At 47.1% G+C, this 20,787-nt stretch overlaps 1 protein-coding gene and 1 long non-coding RNA gene across 6 annotated transcripts in view; one reads left to right on the top strand and one right to left on the bottom strand.

Annotated features, from left to right (window-relative positions):
• Window positions 1–491: 491 nt before the first annotated feature.
• On the bottom strand, window positions 492–3,308 carry LOC135252359 (uncharacterized). The gene is made up of 3 exons (XR_010329401.1): window positions 3,168–3,308; window positions 2,774–2,938; window positions 492–715 (listed from the first exon to the last, which is right to left on the bottom strand). It is a non-coding gene; the product is annotated as an uncharacterized LOC135252359 (long non-coding RNA).
• ssbp4 (single stranded DNA binding protein 4) overlaps window positions 3,279–20,787 on the top strand; it is a 109,166-nt gene continuing 91,657 nt past the window's right edge. The window contains exons 1-2 of one of the 5 annotated variants that reach the window (XM_064330342.1): window positions 3,279–3,383; window positions 20,358–20,430. In XM_064330342.1, the coding sequence (XP_064186412.1) occupies window positions 3,328–3,383; window positions 20,358–20,430 (129 nt within the window). In that variant the 5' untranslated portion in view covers window positions 3,279–3,327. Of the gene's footprint in view, window positions 3,384–3,416; window positions 3,673–3,787; window positions 4,103–20,357; window positions 20,431–20,787 lie in introns of those variants that run through there. The other 4 variants (XM_064330341.1, XM_064330343.1, XM_064330339.1 and 1 more) reach the window with 4 other exon arrangements.

The raw sequence follows: 20,787 nt of genomic DNA, 5'->3' as shown, positions 1-20,787 counted from the left end.
AGAACAAACGCTAGACCGTATCGTTTGCTTTCTTTCTGCATGAACTAATGATGCAACAGCACACATCTGGCCAAGAAACAGCCGAGCAGCCAATTGTCAAATTACTTTTGGTGCCTCGAAAATGAGGGAGTTTGTACACAAAAAAGGGCTGCAATTGCCACATTACAGGTTCACCTGATACGCGCTGCATGTAAGTGCCCTGCGAATTAAAGCTGACAGTCCGCACTTTAACCTCACGTTCGTTGTTTAGTTTCAAATGTGCTGGAGTACAGAGCAAAAACAACAAAAATTATGTCACTGCCCATATACTTATGGACTGCGCTCTCTCTCTCTCTCTCTCTATATATATATATATATATATATATATATATATATACATATATATGTATATATATATATATATATATATATATATAGTGCAAATTCCTGGTAGGGCACTGTAAGATGAGTAAAGATGGCTATATAAAGTATAAAAACAGGATACAGGTAAGCTATATTGTATGCTCAATAAAAGGTATTTATTTACACCCCTAATAGTTACATTACATAAAAAAACAGCAAAAATGAATCTGCATTAAAATGCTACTTTTTAAAGTTCATATTAAGGAACTGTATTATAATGTCCCATAGCGTCTTGTTTCCTTGGGGGATAAAGATGAAGTAGCACATGTAAAATCCATGTTTCATCCATCACCATGGGGAAAGGCGAAGCACTCTATAAAGAAACAAGACAAGGGGGTTGCTGACCTCCACAAGCCAGGAGATTTTTTACAAAAAAAATAGACACAACTTAAGGGGCAAAGACATTTTCAAAAGCCACACAAGAGTCTGCAGACAAGAGTCTCTGAATCTCCCTGTAAGCCATATTGTAATTTATGTTTATTTTGCCTTCGGATTCAGTCTTGGCCCCTGCTGGCCTTTCTGTGTACTGCAGCCTGCAGACAGGATATCATGGGGGATAGTGCAGTGGGGTGCAGACCTAGCTAAATGGGGGAACAGAATCGTTTTTGACCTCACTCTCTCTCACGTCATCGCACGCAATCTTAATTTCACGTATTCATGGCTTGTTTAATTATTTATTTTGCCGTGCTTTTAGATTTCATAATACTTTAAGTTTGTTGATGAATATTTTTTGTCGTTTTATTTAATGGACATCCTTGCCTTTCGAATTGCCGCCGAAAATGGATAACCTGAGGCATGGAGTGTGTCTGTCAACATCCCCCTCTCTCTTGGACAGTGGTTACTAAGTTTGTTTCGAAAAAGGAAAGCACACATTAACACATGCTTTAAAATGGGAAAGTCGCCTCTGGATAAGACGGGTTGCTGCCTACAAGCTGTAGATTACAGAATGTACTAGCCCTTAGCAAAAGGCTTTTGAAGGGCTGGAGTACAACAAAACCTCCATGAGAGCGATCTGCAAAAATACTCAGAGATTCCTGTAAGCCGAAATGTATTTCCTGGACATCTTGGTGTGTTCTGGTCCAGCCTGCAGAAATCGGATGAGATTTTGCATGCAACCAGCTATGGGGCAGTGTTGACCATTAGCAAGGCAGTCTCACTAAGGCTTGTAATAATTGCCGCTTAGATCTTCAAAACTCTATTGTGAGGAATGGCCAGAGAAAAATTAACCTGAACACAGTGGCTCAATTTCTGGCATGTTAAAAAAACTGTAGCACCTAAACTACTGTCCTCTTTTTCTTTCCCCAAACAAATATATCTCCTTGTACAAACAAAGAAAACGGTTCAAATCTTGCCTTAAGCTTTCTGCTTGGATGACAGGTAACCTTTTTTCTGAAAAAAGGTGTTAAATTCATATGATTCTGATGTAACAAACAAAAATGTGGATTTGCCATCACAGAGTGTATTGATAATACCATATCCTCCTAAAACCCAGAAATTTAATTTGGTCCCCTGTAGGGCACTTGGTTCTCTGCTCTTAATCTCAGGAACCACGTATTCTACTATGCAGAAACCTACACTACGAGTGATATTCAATAAAAATAAAATAAATATTTTAAAAATATTTTTAAAATAGGGGCGACATAGCTCAGGAGGTGAGAGCGGTTGTCTGGCAGTCGGAGGGTTGCCGGTTCGATCCCTGCCCTGGGCGTGTCGAAGTGTCCCTGAGCAAGGCACCTAACCCCTAACTGCTCTGGTGAATGAGAGGTATCAATTATAAAGCGCTTTGGATAAAAGCGCTATATAAATGCAGTCCATTTACCAAAATCATTTACACTGCAACATGTTTATGTCATTCAAGACAGGTATTAGCCTACTTATTATTACACGTATTATGTCCAAAAAAATAATACTTAAGACTTTTTTTCTATCAGGTCTCAGGAGGCTATCGGTGGGTAGAAGTTGGGAGTGATACATTCTGACCAAATAAATCGGCAAGGCCTTTTGGAAGATTGGGTCCATTCATGCCAATCAATAGGTGGCGCTGCTGAGCAAAGCCCTGACCAAAACAGTGGAGTTCTTTCTCTCAGATGCTGAATTAATAATGGTGTCTCGAAACTAGTTAGACAGCTGTGGACACAGTCTGTTATGTCAAGAAACATTTTGATGTTTTTTTTTTTTTCTCTCTCTCTCAGTTGAAACCATGACATGTTTAATAGTTGCCTGACCCCAAAAAGACCTTGATTACTTCATTTTTTTTCAGGCAAACAAGCTGTACGTTGTCTATGAGAAAATTGTTTCGGAGTAATAATTCCACATCAAGGCAGTCACTTTGCTTTTTTTAGACTAAGCTCTTATCTTGAGGAGTCCTTACCTAAGGGGATTTGTTGTCCTTGTTGGTTTAATTAGTGGCACATGCCTTTTTAGATTTAGATTGCTTGGTTGTGTCAATTGCCACACAATGCAAACTGAAGAGTAGGTTCCAGAGTAGCTTACATCTCAACTATTTCCAGTTAATCTTCAAAATGTGTAAGGACGCCTACATCTGATAAAATAAATCAAGAGAGTGCGTGTCAGTTAAATAAAGACAAAAATGTCATATTTAAAATTAGGGCTGGCCAATAATGCCTAACAATGCCTTTTGGACTACACACGCAGCCATCTCAAAATACCATGGAAGAAAATTAGGTTTCCCCCTACCAAAGTTCACAAACGAAACATGGTACAATCTAACCTGTAGAACAGCTACACAACAGAAGCAGTCTTACATGGTATAATGTCATCTTCTACCTTACACGGATGTAAACGTACACTCACTAACAATTGAATATTACAGGAGTTCTACGGCTCGCAAATATACAGCCCTTTAGCTTCCCGTCTGCCAATCTGAGTTTTCTCGATGTTGGTGCGTTTCGGGGACCAGAAAACATGGCACTGTGTGCGTTTTCCTTTAAGAAGCCCCCACCGTCTCCACAGCAGAGGGAGTGAGTACGAATTCCTGGAACAGTGGTTAAAAAAAAAAAATCCACCAGCGGTCTGTTTCAAGTTCCCCCAATAGAAACTGTGCCTGATTTGTGGCCAATGTTGGAGATGTAAAAAAAAAAAAAAAAAAGGAGGAAAAAAACAGTAAAGGGGTAGCTATGGAGATAGAACGTTTTCCTGGCTGCTTTCTTTGACAGGTGTTGAGTGGGGTAAAAGTCTTAAAACAGAATCCAGCATGTACGCCAAAGGGAAAGGAGCCGTCGTCCCCTCCGATAGCCAAGCGAGAGAAAAGTAAGTGAAATTGTGCACAGTTACCGCGCGCTATCTGGATATTACGGACTCTCGCCGATACTTTCTAAACTATAGCTAGCTACCATTATTTAAATGGGGGGTGTGCAGTGCACGCGTTCCTTTCTTGTGTAGCGATAGTTTTATCCTGCTGCGCCGGGTCGCTATGATAACTTTTTGTTGTTAAACGCGTCCGTTCTCTCTTTTTTTAACTTATCATTTCCCGCTCGGGACGAGATTTTATGGTTGTTTCGGTTAAGGATCAGTCAAGAATCCTTAAACGTATCCGTGCCTTGCGCTGCAAATGCAGAGGCTCCGTTTTAATTCTACATATGATAGGAAAGTGTACGCGCGTGCAAGGATACACGCTGAAGTTTAGGAGTTGCCGCTGGGAACAATGCTTTTGCGGCGGGGCGAACCTTTTGCACTACAAGTATTGACTCTGCTGCCTTATTACAAATAGCCAGCGAGCTAATGTTTTGCTAGTATTGTGGATAGACCGTCTGGCTTGATAACTCTGTGCCTTACCTACACATGAGGTTTTACGAGATATGCATGATAGTGCAGTTTTGGATCAGGTATTATCTATAAGTAAAACGTGTCTCGGATTTTTTTTTCTGAGTTTTTGGCTACTTTGTGTGTGGATACCATTAAAAAAAACCGATTCGTACTTCGCTATTATGCACGCGAACCAACTTTTCAGACAACAAAACAGTGCTTAAAAGTGTGCAGAACTGTTTTGGCTCGTGTTTCTGCGAGTTTATCAAAGTTGTATTGCAGATTGCTGCCCCTGTTGTAGCCGAGATATTAATCACTGAACCTTTTATCGAGTCGATGTCTGTTCAGCTGTGAATTAAACAAACTTTTCATTCACACAAGAACCTTAGATACAGCTGACTAGCTGGTAGCTCTGTGTAACGCTGCAAAGCTTTTGAGTATGTATGTGGTACCGAGGGTCCAATCCTGAAGCAAAGTATCGAAGCATTGATAAATAATTGATAAAATAACCATAAGTAGTGCACGGTGCTATTTGGATGTTGTTTGTTATGTTAGGCAGGTACAACAGCATTGTAAACTTCCCGTCGAAGTTTGAACTGTACTACACTGGAGACGGGCTGGATTGGTAGATAGGCTACCCCAGGTGGCTACTCAGTTTAGATGTCTGTCACAAAATATCAGCTAGTCTGCTAAACCCACTGGCAGTACGAAAAACATGATTTGCCTGGTAGCAAGTTAACTACCAAAGCCCGTGACTTGTAAGTCGGAACTTTTCCCCCTGCGGTTGTATAAGTCTACCAAACCCAACTGGACTTTCTTTTTTTTTTTTAAGAATACGAAGGTATTCTTCCAGACTGTCATTTCAAATGTTCATCAAATTTGGCCTCTCAATTAGTAATGCTTTTAAAATAGTGTTTTGCAGAAGTAAACAAACAACCTGTATTTTCTCGTTGGCAAAATGCTTTCTCGATCGCAGCTGGCTCCGGCAATATTGTTTCCTCCAACAGCAGAAATTGAAACGGTACGGCTATTGTAACGAGCACTAGCTCTAAACGCGTTCAAAAAAAGTCGAATTTAAGGTTGCTAATTTCTTACGCAATTAGATTTTAATGACCAAAGGGGCGACCCCTGACTATCGACTGGGAATGACAGTGGAACTTCGGTGAATGTATTCTGTACGAACGCATTAGCTTCTGACGGAGCTTATCGCTGGTAGACTACATGTAGATTGTATGCTGTTAACTTTGAAGACGTTGTATGTCATTCAGTGGCCGGTCGAAGTGTTTATCTAACGCTCTCTTGAAAGAAAAATGCGGTGGCAAGTAGCTGTATAGAGAGGTGTAGGGTTAGTATCTTTTCCTATTGCTCTTTATCGATTGCAAGCGTAGTGATGTCATTTGGAAGTGCACAGTGTTTGAATGGGGGAAAGTTTGATTGGCTGCAGTTGCCCGTAGTTTTTCAGGGAGTAGCTACAGAAAGACCACAACACACGCCCGCATTCAGTATAATAATCATAATGGTGTGGTCATTATTTTCCTCGTACAACGTTTTAAGATCTTAAGCTGCAGCGCGCTTATGTGAAGCAGAAGCTGAATTATCTCGGACCATGAGCTCGCATGGAACAGAGATTTAAGTGTGTATGGCCCAGACGTGGATGCAAAACGTGCGGTTGTTTGTGCGAACGAAGTTTTGCACTTCCAGGTCGTGTGTGTGTAATTTCTGTATCGCCAGTGATTTGATTCGAATGGCAAAGAATAGCACCATGCTGTCAGTAATGTAATTATCCGGTACTTTTCTCCCGTGTTAAAGTTATTAGTGATTGTTCTTTCCTAAGACTTGGACAGCCCGGTGTGGTTCCACACAGTTGTATGAGGTTTTTGAGTCCCCGTAGAAATCAGACCGCTGTCGATATGATGTGCTGTCACAAGAATTATAGAATCTTAAATGTTTGAAAACACGGGAGACGCGCAGGTATGGAGCATATGGGATTACTGTTATAGTGGAAACAAATTTTGACACAATCTTACGGTAAAACTCGATGGCTTTAATTAACTCAGTATCATGTAGATGAAAATGTTCTACATTTTGTTCTACATCCCTCTTTTGTTATAGCTGCATAACAAATAAACTATATTATTTTTTCACCGGCTTAATGTAAATTGTTTGTTGTGGTTAGCACCAGTTTTACTGTGCTTCTAGCTGCAACAGTTTAAAACATCATACAGGTGATGATTATAGATGGGCAAGTGCTCTGTGTATCTTCATAGTACATATGGTGCCATTCCTCAGTATTGGGAAAAAGTCAAATGAATATTAGTACGCAAAACATACTGTGTATAATGCAGGCAACAACTTCAGGCACATATACAGGTCTTGTATAATTTACCCACAGTTGATGGAACAAGAAATTCAAGCAGAATTTCTTAGTTTATATTTAAGTTCTGATATGTACAAATTAATGTAGTAGTGATGTCATTTGGAATTGCATAGTGTTTGAATGGGGAAAGTAAAATTACAAGTAAAATTAAAGAGTGCCAGAAAGTAAAATTGTTTTGCTTAGTTGTATGTGGAAATCAAGGCATTCCTCACACAACAAATGGTTCATTGTATAACAGTGGCCATTTAAATTCCTTTTGGGAACAAATGAGTGTACTGCATGAAGGAATGGTAGATTGGCACTGCACATCATCCAGTGATTTATTTATTCCAGAGTAGACCATTTAGTTTTAAAAGCAAGCTGTGAATCCAGTGCTTTTGCCCGTCCTGGACAATTCCCTCTCTCTTACTCTGAACAAGCTATGCACTGTAAATATATGCTGCACCTGAGCTTAACTGTGTGTGAGAATTACGGAAGTCTTTTTAAAAAATAAAAAAAAACTGGGAGTGAAAGGTGGGAAGATGTGTTCCTGAGACTTTGTGGGAGTAGGTATTCAAACTAGCATCTCACAGAGGAAGGCTACTGTCATCAGGGAGTTTGGAAGGAAAGTCAAGGTTCTATGAAGACGGTGGGGAAGTAAGCAGTTTTTAACCCTTTGAAAAGTAGGCTTTTTTGGAATGTTTTTTTTTTTTTTTTTTTTTTCCAAAATTCTAAAGTCAGTGTTCTGGAACTCCCACTGCTTTCAGTTTTACCCAGCAGTGATTGTTACATCAGCGCTAGAATGTTCAGTTAGGACCATTCTAATCACATGTTTGTGATCTCAAGGGGGCAAAATCGTTCACAGCAGGAAAACTGTGCGATCGGAGTGAATGACCAGTGGGAGAACTAGGAGTGAACTTCCGCTTAGCATTTTTTTCCCCAGTCTAGTCGATGGCTAGGGTGTATGCAGGTTGTTGTTGTTGTTGTTTGCCGACGATCATGCTGGCTTAATTATTTGTGTACCAGCGTTTTTTCGCTACGAGACCACATCGCATTGTTTCGTGTTGTGACTCGAAAAAACCATTTTTCAGCTGCCATTCGTGAGCTTATCAACAAACAATAAACTTTATTTGTATAACAAACGTAGCCAAAGTGTCAGCTCACGTAAATGATTGCGCCTGTTAAGTAATTTAGAGTGGAGAATTCAGCGTGTAGGCCTAATCCAGAAGCTGATTTGGCCCCGATTTTTCCACCCCTTGTGGCCCAGTTGAAGGAGCAGGGTGGTTCACACTCTCTCGTGGATGTTCGGAATGCACGTGGGCAACAAGGAATAGGCAGAAACGCGAAAAAAAAGTTGGATAATTGCTTAGAAAATCCCGAGGGTAAGGGATGTGTGATTACCTGCAGGACTGGGCAACATGGGACTCCGCCTATGCAGTAGTAGCAGTAGCAACTAGTTTCTCAATTTTGCCGACATGCATATTTTAAGGAACAGTTGAATGGTTTATCCCTGGGCTCACCAACCCTGTTCCTGGAAGATCTGCCATGCTGTAGGTTTTCAGTCCAGCCCTAACAAAGCTCACCTCATTCAGCAGCTGGAGCAGGGCTGCCCAACCCTGTTCCCGGAGATCTACCATCCTGCAGGTTTTCACTCCAGCCCTAACAAAGCTCACCTCATTCAACAGCTTAGAGATCTCGCTGAGCTGCTAATTAGTAGAATCAGGTGTGCCAAATTAGGGTTGAAATGAAAACCTGCAGGACGGTAGTTCTCCAGGAACAGGAATGGGGGGGGAGTCCCGGTTTGTTCATTCTGTCATTCTCAGAATGCTAGCGTTGCTAGCGTTCAAGGCTCCTCTGACTGAGCGAAATGCAGTCCCTTCCCAAACCCCTTCTCTGCATGGACTCGGCTTGATTTAAGGGGAAGGTCTGACCGTTTCCAGAATGATGCACACCTCCGTGCGGTTGCCTGGCCCTCGGTGCGTTGAAATATTGTCGTACGGGGAATGCCGCTCCCGTGGTAAACAAAACTACAGCATTATCTCGTGAATACCATCAGGTCAGCGTAAATCTCCGTTAATGGCCGAGTTGTATAGATATAACAGGAATTCATCCCCGCTATTCTTGTATGAAAGTTAATTGGATTTGTCCCCTGTAGTTTAAAATTTTTTTTTTATTATATCGCAGTGGAGTAGCACTGTTATTGCATTACCTAGCCACCGTGGAAATTATTCCACCCAAAGCCGACCGCCACATCCGCGGTGATCTTTTCTGAAATAAAAAGCACTCAAATGGACACGTGCAATTTTCGTTACGCGATCGAGCGATGCTGGACGGCGGTTTTCGAGATTCACAATTTCAGTCCATTTTTTACTTCTGTTCCTTTGACACAAATATTCGGCGCATCAATGAAAATAGCTGTTAATGTACGCCCCTGAGATCTATTTCGGCAATTGTTAGAATGGTATAAATTAAAATGAGTCCATTATCTAGTTTTTTTTTTTTTTTAACTTCATTTTCTACGGCATAGTGATTAGGGTCTAAGTGTTGAAGTGAAATCACTGGCCCACAATCGGTGAAGAGATATTAACCAGATGTTGGCCCTTCGTTTATGTTCTCGCTGATACTGGGTGGTAGTCGGGCCAAAAGTTGGGCCTGCCGTTGCTTTTCGGGTTCCTCTCGGCGCACTTTCGCGTACGCCGTCGATGTTCAACCGACACGCCCTCAGAATGCAATCACCGGGGGAAGGTGTGAGGGGTGAGACTTTTGGTAAATGGACTGCATTTATATAGCGCTTTTATCCAAAGCGCTTTACAATTGATGCCTCTCATTCGCCAGAGCAGTTAGGGGTTAGGGGTTAGGTGTTTTGCTCAAGGACACTTCGACACGCCCAGGGCGGGGTTTGAACCGGCAACCCTCCGACTGCCAGACAATCGGTCTTACCTCCTGAGCTATGTCGCCCCTATGAATTCTTTTGAATTCTCCTCTCTTTTCGCTGCGCGACGGACTTGGAAATAAGTTCGGTTCTGAGTCGGAAATACTGTGCGTGGCCTGCGTTGATCAGCGAGGTGACCGGGTTGCTTTTCTGAAATCCGTCAGGAAGAAGAACAGAATGTGCACATCGAACCTGTTCCTGTACGTTACATTGCATGACGTTACGGGCATTTTAGCAGACGCTCTTATCCAGAGCGACTTACACAACTTTTTACACAGTTAATACATTGCATCCGTTTATACAGCTGGATGTGTACTGAACCAATTGCTCAAGGGTACAACGACAGTGTCCTACCGTTTGCATCCGGACATCGAACCTGTGACCTTTCGGTTACCAGACCAGCTTCTGTATTTACATAAAGTATATGCTACATTTATATTGTGTTTTTTTTTTTTTCATATGAAGTAGGTAATAGAACCCTTGCTAGTGCACTGATTTTTTTTTTTTTTAAACACTGGTCTGCAGTTAAAGAGGAATGAGAGTGAAATTTGTATTTGCAAACAACTTTAGTATTGTCTGTGCTGTGTACATAGTACAGGCAGCGATGATAAGACCGTGGTCTCCAACCCTGGTCCTGGAGAGCTACAGGGTCTGCTGGTTTTCATAGTGGACTCTGCACTTCCTGAATCAATTAGAGCAGTTGATCACACGGTTAACTCAACTCACCTGGTGTCTTGGGTCTCAATTGGGTGCTGATTTTAAGGTGAAAACAAAAACCAGCAGAACCCTGTAGCTCTCCAGGACCAGGGTTGGAGACCACTGGTAGGAGACGACAGTGTAAGCCGTTTATGGTTGTGTCACAAGCACAGCCTCTCTCCACGCAAGTCGATGCTTGTACTTCAGTGGTGAAGATGATGTCTTCGCCTGTTCTTTTTCCTGGTGTATTCAAGATTTTTTTGGCGTCTTTCACGTTTGAATGTGCCACTGAAATGAGTGAGTGGTGAATTCCTGATGAATAATTAGCACCCTGAAGGAAAATCTCTTATTTTGTTGATTAGCAGGGCGGAAAAAATGCAAAAACAGAGGAGTCCTGAGTCCTGTCCTGTTTTGTGTCCCCTCTTTCTTTGATGGCCCAGCATCAGTTCACAAATCCCACGCAGCCAACACTAGACGTCCGGAGAGCCTTAAGAGTGTTCAGTAGTATAGTTACGCGGGTCCACAAAATATTATTCGGAATCATCAAATGTACTGAGTATCATTCAGTATTATCATAATCGGCAATAACTTGGCCGAGATTGGAGAAAATGACCCTTTTATTCCCCAGTTGTAAAAGCAGCAGTGACACAGCTACTGGAAGTGGTGCCATGGGAGTGTGAGCTTATTTGGTTATAACCTTTTTTTTTCTTCTTTCATGTGGCTGTCTGAGGGTCTGAAATGTCACTGGGCATCTATCATGAACAGTGTAGGTTACGGTACTTTAATTCCCAAATGCAGTTCCCTACAGATTTTACATCCAGTTGGGTGCTTGGGATCCTGTTGGCCTCGGTGTGATTATACACATGCATTAGCATTAGGGGCATTGTGTTCTGCTGGTGAATATTAGGGGTGTGACGATACATCGATCTCGATTGATATTTTGGTTCAGAGGGCGGTGATTCCATCCATTCGAACGGTTGCCTCAAGAATCAAAATCGTATCCGATCCTGGAGTAGCCTGAGTAAATATGAAAGTAAATAGTAAATCTGAAAGGCCTCGCATACAGGTATGTTCTGTGCGCTGTCATGTATGTTTTCTGACCACACAGGCCCATGCTGCCAAGGGAATTGTGGGATAATGAGTTTCCAGGGAAACTCCCGCTGTGATCATTCATGGGGTAGATCATTGATTAATTGTGTTTTTGTGTTTTTTTTCCCCCCATTAGGCTACCTGTTACTAACTTTGTAAACTTAAACTTTTCTAGTGCCGGTCCTGTGGTGCCTACAGGCCCATGTGACCCACATAGTGGATATTTTTTTAAAAACTGTTACCCTCTCTCTAAAGCTCTCTGTGAAAACGCTTGTTGTGTGTGCGCCCTTCCGTATTTATCTGAGTGTGGATTTTGACGGTGAAACTGACTTGCGGGGGTTTAGCCTGTCGTCCTGCCGCTTCGACGGACAGAGGGGGGGGATCAAGGGATTCTTGGAGCTACGGAGGGTCTGTCCAGATCGGGCTTAGTGAGCGTCGTCCCAGAAACGGACGCCTCGTGTATGTACCCCACCGGGGTAAAGCGGGGCGTAAATCGGTTAGGTGAAGGAATTCGCCGGGGCGGAGCCCAGGAAAGAGGCGGGGGGGGGCGTTTTTTTTGTGCGCCCCGTCAGTGCAGGTGGGCTAGGGACGGTCTCTGTTTATGACCGTTAGGGTTGCGCCTCCCAAATTCGACCGTCCCGATAGCGTGCTTTTTTTTAAGCGCTTCGTCGCCATGGCAGCGATGCTTCCGTCCGGCCTGGCCGCTGTACGGCGTCAGCGCTGGTCGGCGCTACAGGTGACCGTATGCGAGAGAGACGAGAGAGATTAGACCGGGAAAGAACAAAAAGCCAAACTTAAATACGGAAAACTGGATGTCTCCGAGAATCTCTCAGTGATTAACTTTTTTTTTTTTTTTTTTTTAGCTGTTGCTTTTCCGAAGCGTCTCAGTTGTGTTGTCAACAAGGCTTTCTTAAAGACATTATCAAATGTAGCATTTTTGTAGTTGGTAGCATTCGTGGTTTTTGGATTAAGTAAAAGGATGTGGCCTGCTTCGATCAGTGGTGTAGCTCGGTGGAATGTGACATCATCTCCAGGTAATGATTGACGCATTCTAGTTGTTTTCACTATCGCACTGTAAAGGTGATGTTTGTCCGTGTCCGTCCTTGTGGACTGTGAGACACCCTGGATGTGGGCTTCTGTTTGTCTGCAGCGCAAGAGCTGTGTAGAAGCTGGCATAGCCCTGGACAGCTATAGACCGAGGATTAAGTATGGGATTCTGGGATCGGACTTGTTTACCCAGAATGGATTTACTGAGCCTGCTTTCAAATCACTTCTTGTCATGGGTGGCAGCAAAATAAACGTACAAATTATTAAGCCTCTTTGGCCAGGGCAGGAGATGGCTTGTCTCCACAAAGTTGTCTTTAAAAAAATAAATAAATAAATAAATAAATAAAAATTTTCGCTCACATAATTGACAAATTTTGCATAATGCATGAAGCAGCCGATACAGTAGCCAGACTCTTGCATGTCCCGTGATTTCTGCTGACAGAGTTACAGTTAAACCTCGCTTTTTTTTTTTTTTTTAAACATAAGACATAAAATGAAATTAGCCGAAGTGTCTGTGCTTTGGATGGCTGAACTTGGCTGCGGCACTTTCATGTTGAAAGAGCAGGTAGTCTGGACGCCTGAGGCAAGATGTCAGGTGCGCTCGCAGGATAAGGTGTGGGGGGTTTGGGGGGGGTGTGGGGGGCGCTCTCATTGATGTTCGGACTCGCTCAGCAAAGCCGTGATGGAGGGAGAGGGAGTCGTTCTTCAGCCACCTCCCACTGTTGCTCTGGGAAAGAAAGAGAGAGAGAAAAAGAAAGTGAAAGAAAGAACAGTCACAGTTGTGCAGCCACATCCCCTCTGACAGTTCACTTTCAGTCGGAAGGCAGCTCAAGCTGGCTGCTGTCTATTGGCTGATTGTGTTTTGGTGCTGCTGGGTGGCTCATCCGGGTAAGGCGGTGAATCCAGGCGGTGCCGGTGCTGACTGTGCCCCGGCAGCACCCGCAGGGCGGTGTGCGGTCGGCTCTACCATCGCTCGGGGATCGATGGGGCGGGGGGGGGTTTCACTCGCCCGAGATTCCGGTGTCTCATTACAGACCGGCCTTGTGCTCACATGTCTGACTGCAAGGCTGCGTGTGAAGTCTTCTCTCCAACCGTATCCGCCTGAGCCCGCCTCGCGGCCGGCAGTGTGATGGCGGCCGACCACCAAACCCCCCCCCCCCCGCCCCCGCCCCCTGTTCCCCGTACGCGAGCAGAGGCTGGAGCCACGAACGCCGCTAACGCTGCTCTTCGTTGGCGGTTTTGAAGCCTCGGCAATGTGAGCTCCTCGTTAGCTGCATCACGCTTTTCGCCTCTGACGAAGCGAGGGAGAGGCCAGAAAAGACTGCCCGCTATCGCCGGCCTGGCACCCGACAGCCTCGGTTCCAGGTGTCCCCTCCCGGAATAGACCCTTGAAAAATGAGAGAAGCGATTTTTCAGGATCGTTGTGGAGGATTTGCTAGCCGAAACGTTACAATCTTTTGTAACGCTGCCTCGTTTCGTATGCTGCCAAGCATAGCCTTGGCACAGCTCCGGGTCTGAGCTGCGGATGATGTCGTCGAAGCGCGGTGGCGTCCTGTAAGGACGTGTGCGATGTCAGGTGGTTGCGACCGTTGGCCTCCTGATCCGAATCGAAATCGTTCCGATGACGAATCGAGGTAACCTGAGATCCCTTTGGGGGGGAAACGAAAGCAGTTAAAAATCTGAAGGGAGGGAGTGTGGAGAGGGGCGGGGCTGCCGGGGGGAGGGGGGGGGGTGGTGTCTCCGCCCCTGAGGGAGCCGGGGTGCTCTCTCTGAACGAGCGGAGAGCCGCGGTGGCGGTCTGCGAGCGCAGCTCCGTCAGCTTCCTGCCATTTTCGCTGGAGGGCCTGACGAGGCGGCCTCCTCCCTGCCGCAGAGGCCGCTCCTCCCAAACGGGGCTCCTGAGGAAAATCTTTCACTTTTTATTACGTTTTTTAAAATCCTTTTTTTTCTTTTCCCTCCCTCGCTGTGGTGCAGATCCACTCCTCCGCGCGTTCTCTCTTCTGGGCCTCTTAAGAGAAGTCCCCCCCCCTGGTTTCTGGGGGCGCCTCGTCGAGTCAGCGCGTTCTCTGCACGTATGACGACGCGTCGCGCGCGATTAGCCTGTCGGTAAACACGTCGAGAGGTGCGAACGGAGGGGCGTCCAGCGCCGAACGCGCGCGCGTGGGGAGGTTCTCCGGCCTCGTTTAGGATTATGAAATGTGATAATTAGGGTCGTGGCCCCCCTGACTCGAGAAGTCCGGTCTCTTTTGAACGGGCGCACTCGACGAGACCGCGTAGGTAGCCGGCGAAAGCAGCCGATGTTTCCGAGCGAGTGCGAATGAGGAGTCGTCGCGATGCTGGAGATGGGTTGAATGCCCTCTCTTCCAAGTCCTTTCTGCTGCAGCAGACCTTGGCTGCCGCTTCTGACACCGCACTGGCAGTTTTTATAAGTGGTAGTAAAAGGTTTGGTGTACCGTCGGCATGTCTGGTCGGGGGGGAACTGTGCTGTTCTCCTCCTCCTCCTCTTCTCTTTCGTGTGGCTTAATATTGACGTTCGCTTGATTCGAAACGCACTGTACAGCAAACTGGAGCTTTGTGACCCCAGAGTGTACCTCTTATGGTGCGTAATGGCTGCTGCTGTGATATAGTTTTTGCGGAGTGTGGCCGTGGAATCCAAACTGCAGTTTGAAGACACAGCTGTGCAGTTAGGCCTATATGGCTGTGTGTGTGTGTGTGTGCGTGTGCGTGTGCGTGTGCGTGTGCGTGTGCGTGTGCGTGTGCGCGTGCGCGTGCGCGTGCGCGTGCGTGTGGCTGCTGCAACCTCCTCTTTTCTTGTTTTATGTTTAAAGCACAGAAGGCTGAACTTTCTTCCGTTTTTTTTTTTTTTTTTCGGATCTCTCTGGCGATATCTTCTTTCATCTCTCCTCGTCATCCGATGGCGAAGACAGCCTGGGCGTTGAGTGGTCCCTATGACCTCATCGCAGAAACCGAGACCGCCACCGTGACCAGTACCGCACGTGCCCCCTCCCCTCCCCTCCCCCTCTGTCCCAGCATCAGCCTTACCCGTCCCCCAGCCGACCTCCCTGTCCCCCCCCATTCCCGTACCCTTGGACAGGATTTGGCAACGTGGCCTCGTTTTAATATTAGCCTTACCTGCAACCCACCCGATTTCCCCAGTTCCCCCTTTTCCTTGTTCCCCCGTTCCCATACCCTTGGTGTGTCCCGGGACAGGATATGGCAGCCTGGCCTCCTCCCAGCAGCAGCCTTACCTGCACCCCACCCGACCCTTGTTTCCCCCCCCATTCCCAGGACCGGATTTGGCAGCCTGGCCTGGGCAGAGTTCCGCTCTGCGCTTCTGACAGCCTGACACACGTTGTCCCTTGAAGCCGAGGCTGAATGAACGATTTTAAATAATGCACCGGGGGGGGGGAGCTGGTACCCGCCGTCCAGGCCGGCAGTCCCTCATCACATCCGCCCCCCCATGAAAGTTTCATCGCGTGGCTCCTGGGATTCCTCTGCTTTTATGAGCCCCCACCAGCCATGGGGGAGGGCTGGGGGTGGCGGCCGGCCCAAGCGTGGTCGTCCTTTTTCAGTTACAGACCAACTGCCACTCCTCCTTACCAACCGGAAGTGCCGCAGCATAGCAACAGTTTTACAGTTTAACTAACGTGCAGAACGTGCCATTTGAGAGTGATGGAGAGAGAGAGACACAGAGACTGACTGAGAGAGACGGAGAGATACAGAGAAGGAGAGAGAGACAGGGAGAGAGAGAGAGGGAGAGAGATGGACAGAGAAGGAGAGAGAGACAGAGACGGAGAGAGAGAGTCGGAGAGTGGAGCACGGAGGAGCCTCTAAGAAACCTCCAGCCCACATGAAGCCTGTTGTTAGGAGAGACTTTAATTAAAGTTGGCGCTCCACTTTAATTATTCAAAGTGTTCCTGCTTACTGTTATAACTGCTGTTGTGTCTCGTCTGAGCTGCTGGAGACGCTTCACTCCTTCTCTTGTCGTTTCTCCGACAGAACACGGCCCTCTTTCCCCTCTTCCCCTCACGGGGACCTGTTCTCCTCTTTTTTTTCTTTTTTTTCTTTTTTTTTTTTTTTTTTTTTTTTGGAGGGTGCGTGCGTGCGAAGCTGAACTTCACTTCGAGGCCTGGGTGGAAAAGGGACTCTTTGTGAGCTTCGAGGGAAAACGTATTGCTAACCGCCGTCAAATCGCACAGTCGTTTTGAAAGGAGAATTTGAATGCCGGGTGCCTTCTGAGCGCTGACTGAAACCCGTTTCTCCGGAAATATGCGACGTGCAGGATTTTCCCTGGGTGTCACAAGGGTTAACGCGCTTTCAGATAATTATTTGGTCCGACTTTGTGATTCGGTGATGTCAAATCCGCTATTTTTGTGGTGAGTCACCGCGTGAGTCAGCCTTCGCTTCAGGCCCGTCCTCAAATCGGCGCTCCGATTGGCCGGCTGCGCATCGGCTCTCGCTGCTATTGGCTCTCCCTCCTTCCGTCGGCGGTTGAGCCCTGAATTGGACCCCGAAAGCAATCGTTGCTGCTCCTCCTCATTCAGATCGGCGTTGCGGTTGGGGCTGCAGTTCACACTGCAGAGTAATTAGTCTTAAATAAACTGCGATGGAGTGCATTTTGCTCCTGAGTTCCTGCTTCCTCCCTCGTCGTCTCGTGTGAAAGACCGCAGGAGTAGAACTAGCGCTGCGTTGAGCTGTGTTGATATGACAGACTTAGTCTATTTTCTCGCCCTCCACCCCCACCCGCGCGCTCGTATTGAGTTTCAACACACCTCAGCCCTGCCCTGTCTTATGCGTACACACAACCAGACCAGAACACACACACACACACACACACACACAGCCAGACCAGAACACACACACACACACACAGCCAGACCAGAACACACACACACACACACAGCCAGACCAGAACACACACACACACAGCCAGACCAGAACACACACACACACACACACACAGCCAGACCAGAACACACACACACAGCCAGACCAGAACACACACACACACACAGCCAGACCAGAACACACACACACACACACACACACACAGCCAGACCAGAACACACACACACACACACACACACAGCCAGACCAGAACACACACACACACACACACACACAGCCAGACCAGAACACAGTCACACACACAAACGGACCATAATACACACGCACGCAGATCAGAATACACACACACCTACACTCACACACACACAACAACACACACGGACCAGAATACACACAGACTCACACGCACTCAGATCAGAATACACCCACACTCACACGCACAACACACACACATAGACCAGATTACACAAACACTCAGATTGGAATATACACACAGACCAGAATACACATGCACTCAGATCAGAATACACACACACACACACACGCACACACTCAGACCAGAATACACACGGACTCACACGCACGACACACACACACAGATCAGATTACGCATGCACTCAGATCAGAATACACCCACACTCACAACACACATACACACACACAGACCAGAATACACATGCAATCAGATCAGAATACACACACACACGCACACACTCAGACCAGAATACACACACACACACACACACACACACACACACTCACATCAGAGAAATTGTTTATGGCAGATCACTGAGTGCCTTTTTCTGATGAAACACTGAGAAAGTCTTAAGATATCCCATTAGAACAATAAGGCCCTTTGAAAATGTCCCTCTTTGGGAACTTGTTGATAGCTTTGTTTAAAAAAAATAAAATAAAAAAAAACAACAAAAAAGAAAACATAACTGCATATTTTCCTTTGCCCCCCTTTTTAATTAAAAGGATAATAATTAAGATTTGTTGCGGAGAAGCCTCACGCTGCTCTATCTTTACACTTTCATATTTCACATAATTTATTTGTTAAACCATTTTCAGCATTTTTTTGTTTGTTGTTTTGTGTGTCTGTTCGTCCGGCGGCGGATAGAAGCGCAGCGATGCGTTATCGTCGGGGGCAACGGCACGCTAACAGACTCGGCCGCTAGCGCGCTGATGCAACGCCGCGCGCTGAGGGTGCAAGAGCGCCGGCGCGCAGGTTTTCGGGGGTGCCCCGGTCCCGCTCAGGAGAGAGTCGTAGGTGTCGTCGGAAGAGAGACGCTTGTCTGCGGTCTGCGAGAGCGCGCCGACGACGACGAGGCTCCCCCCGCCGCTCGAACGTTTTACGAACGCGACCCCGACGTGAACCCGTCAGCGAACGGCGTAAACGGTAAACGGACTGCATTTATATAGCGCCTTCATCCAAAGCGCTTTACAGTTGATGCCTCTCATTCGCCAGAGCAGTTAGGGGTTCGGTGCCTTGCTCAGGGACACTTCGACACGCCCAGGGCAAGGGGGATCGAACCGGCAACCCTCCGACTGCCAGACAAATCGCTCTTACCTCCTGAGCTATGTCGCCCCTACGTGCCACCACGTGACCTGGAAGCACAGTGTTTTTTTTTTTAATTTTTATTCCCGTGGTTACGTGCACTTTGGGGACTTCTGCTGTGTTTGCTTTTGTACAACCCCCCACCCCCCCTCACTAAATTATAAACTATTGTTTATGAACAAACAAGCTTTTGAATAGTTATGCCACCATTACATTACATTACATTTATTTGGCAACGCATTTATCCAAAGCGACGTACGAAAGTGCATTTCATGCTCATTGGAACAACTACAAAACACGGGTTCGATAAGGACCGTGTAGCGATATCAGCCTGTGAGTAGCAGGTCTGTGCGATGCTGGGGCGTCCTCTCTGCCTGTCAGCGAGGCGCTGTCAGTGTGCAGAACGCACGTTTGGAAAGTAGGGGTGTCCACGCTCGACGAGATGCTTTGATGATGGGGGAGCGTGTCTCCGGGGGCCATTTTGAATTTGCGCGAGAACCTTCGCCTTCCCAGCGCCTCGGACCCTTTCATTACCTGCGGGATGTCGGACGAAAAGGGCGAAGGCGAACCCGTCCCGGCCTGGCGCAGGCGTGGTGGCGAGCGAATATTTTGGAGCCGGTCAGTTCTCGCTGGAAGTCTCGCTCTGTTTTCAGTGGACTGTCGGTGGGGTGGGGGGGGGGGGTGCCGCCCTTTCTGTGCTACCATTGGGTCCTGTTGTTATTCCCCACCCCCACCCCCCCCAGAAAATCACACTCGCCACACGAGAGGTTTGGGGGGCAAATACAGTACTCTGTGAAATCGCCCCCGTTTCTCCCCGCGATTTTGGCATGTGCGGGACAGCGGTGATTTCCCCCTCCCCAGTGTGGGGAGGGAGCGGCAGGACAGTGGCGGGCCGGCGGTGGGTAATCGGCGTCCGAGGTGGCGGAAAATAACAGACATAATGGAGACTAAAAATGACCAAAAAAAAAAAAACCCAGGAGAAACACAGCTTCACATATTCACGCTGATGGGTGTGGCTGCGCTGTTTGGGTGGAGTGGGGTGGGGTGGGGCTGGGGTGGGGGGGGGGTAAAAACATGGGTGTCGTGTAGCGGTCGCTGCCGCCGTGAATTATGGGATGCTGTGGCTTCGCAGCCTTATCTGGCGCAGTGATACGCGGTCGCCCCCGGTGACCAGCTTTGCGGTATTCCCCCCGTACGACGCAGCCGTAGATTTGCATACCGCTACAGATGTACCTTTTTACGGTGCTTTTCTGTGTGCGCTGGATCATGACCGTTATTCCAAACTCCCCCCCCCCACCCCCCAACATCCCCCCTTATTCTCTGTGTCTGCCACACTGGCCTGTAATAAGAAATGCACTGGAGCGTTTCTCCTAAGAGACGGGGGGGTTTGTGTGGGGTGTGGGGAGTGGGGGTGGGGTGTAGGGTGTCGGGACTGCGAGTGGGGTGTGGGGTTGGGTGTGGGGGGTGGGCTGTGGGGACTGGGAGTGGGGGTGGTGTGGGGTTGGGTGTGGGGGGTGGGGGTGGTGTGGGGTTGGGTGTGGGGGGTGGGGGTGGGTTTTTCCCTTGTGTCCTGATTTCTCTGGGGAGGAAGAAGTGGGGGATGGACTGCTCTAACCTTTTGCTCTCTCTCTCTCTCTCTCTGTGTGTCTCTCTCTCTTTTCCAGGCTAGCTTTATATGTGTACGAGTACTTGCTGCATGTCGGGGCCCAGAAATCAGCACAGACCTTCCTGTCGGAGGTAAGCGCCGTCTCCGGACCCCGTCTCCTTTCCCGAAATAAACCCGGAGGCCTCGGGTCGCTCGCTCGCTGTTGTCGGGCCCGGGACGGCCACAAGGTCGCTCTTGGGTCACGTACCGTTGTGTAATTCCACGGTGACGTCATCGGTCAGCTTCAGCGACGGTTCTCCTTTTTCCCCTGTTTGACCCGGGTGACCAGATTCCCCGAGCGTCGCTTTCTAGTTCCACTTCTTTTTTTCTTTCTTTTTTTTTTTTTCTTTTTTTTTTTTTTTTTTTTGCAACATTTCCAAATGTTGTAAAATGTGAAATGCATTCTCAGGCTGACCTGAACGCAGCTGCCTTTCCAATTTGTTAAGAGT

Source organism: Anguilla rostrata, chromosome 4 (genome assembly GCF_018555375.3).
Source record: "Anguilla rostrata isolate EN2019 chromosome 4, ASM1855537v3, whole genome shotgun sequence".
NCBI lineage: Eukaryota > Metazoa > Chordata > Actinopteri > Anguilliformes > Anguillidae > Anguilla > Anguilla rostrata.
Note: the sequence above shows the minus strand (reverse complement) of the source record. Positions and strands in the feature narration are given on the sequence as shown.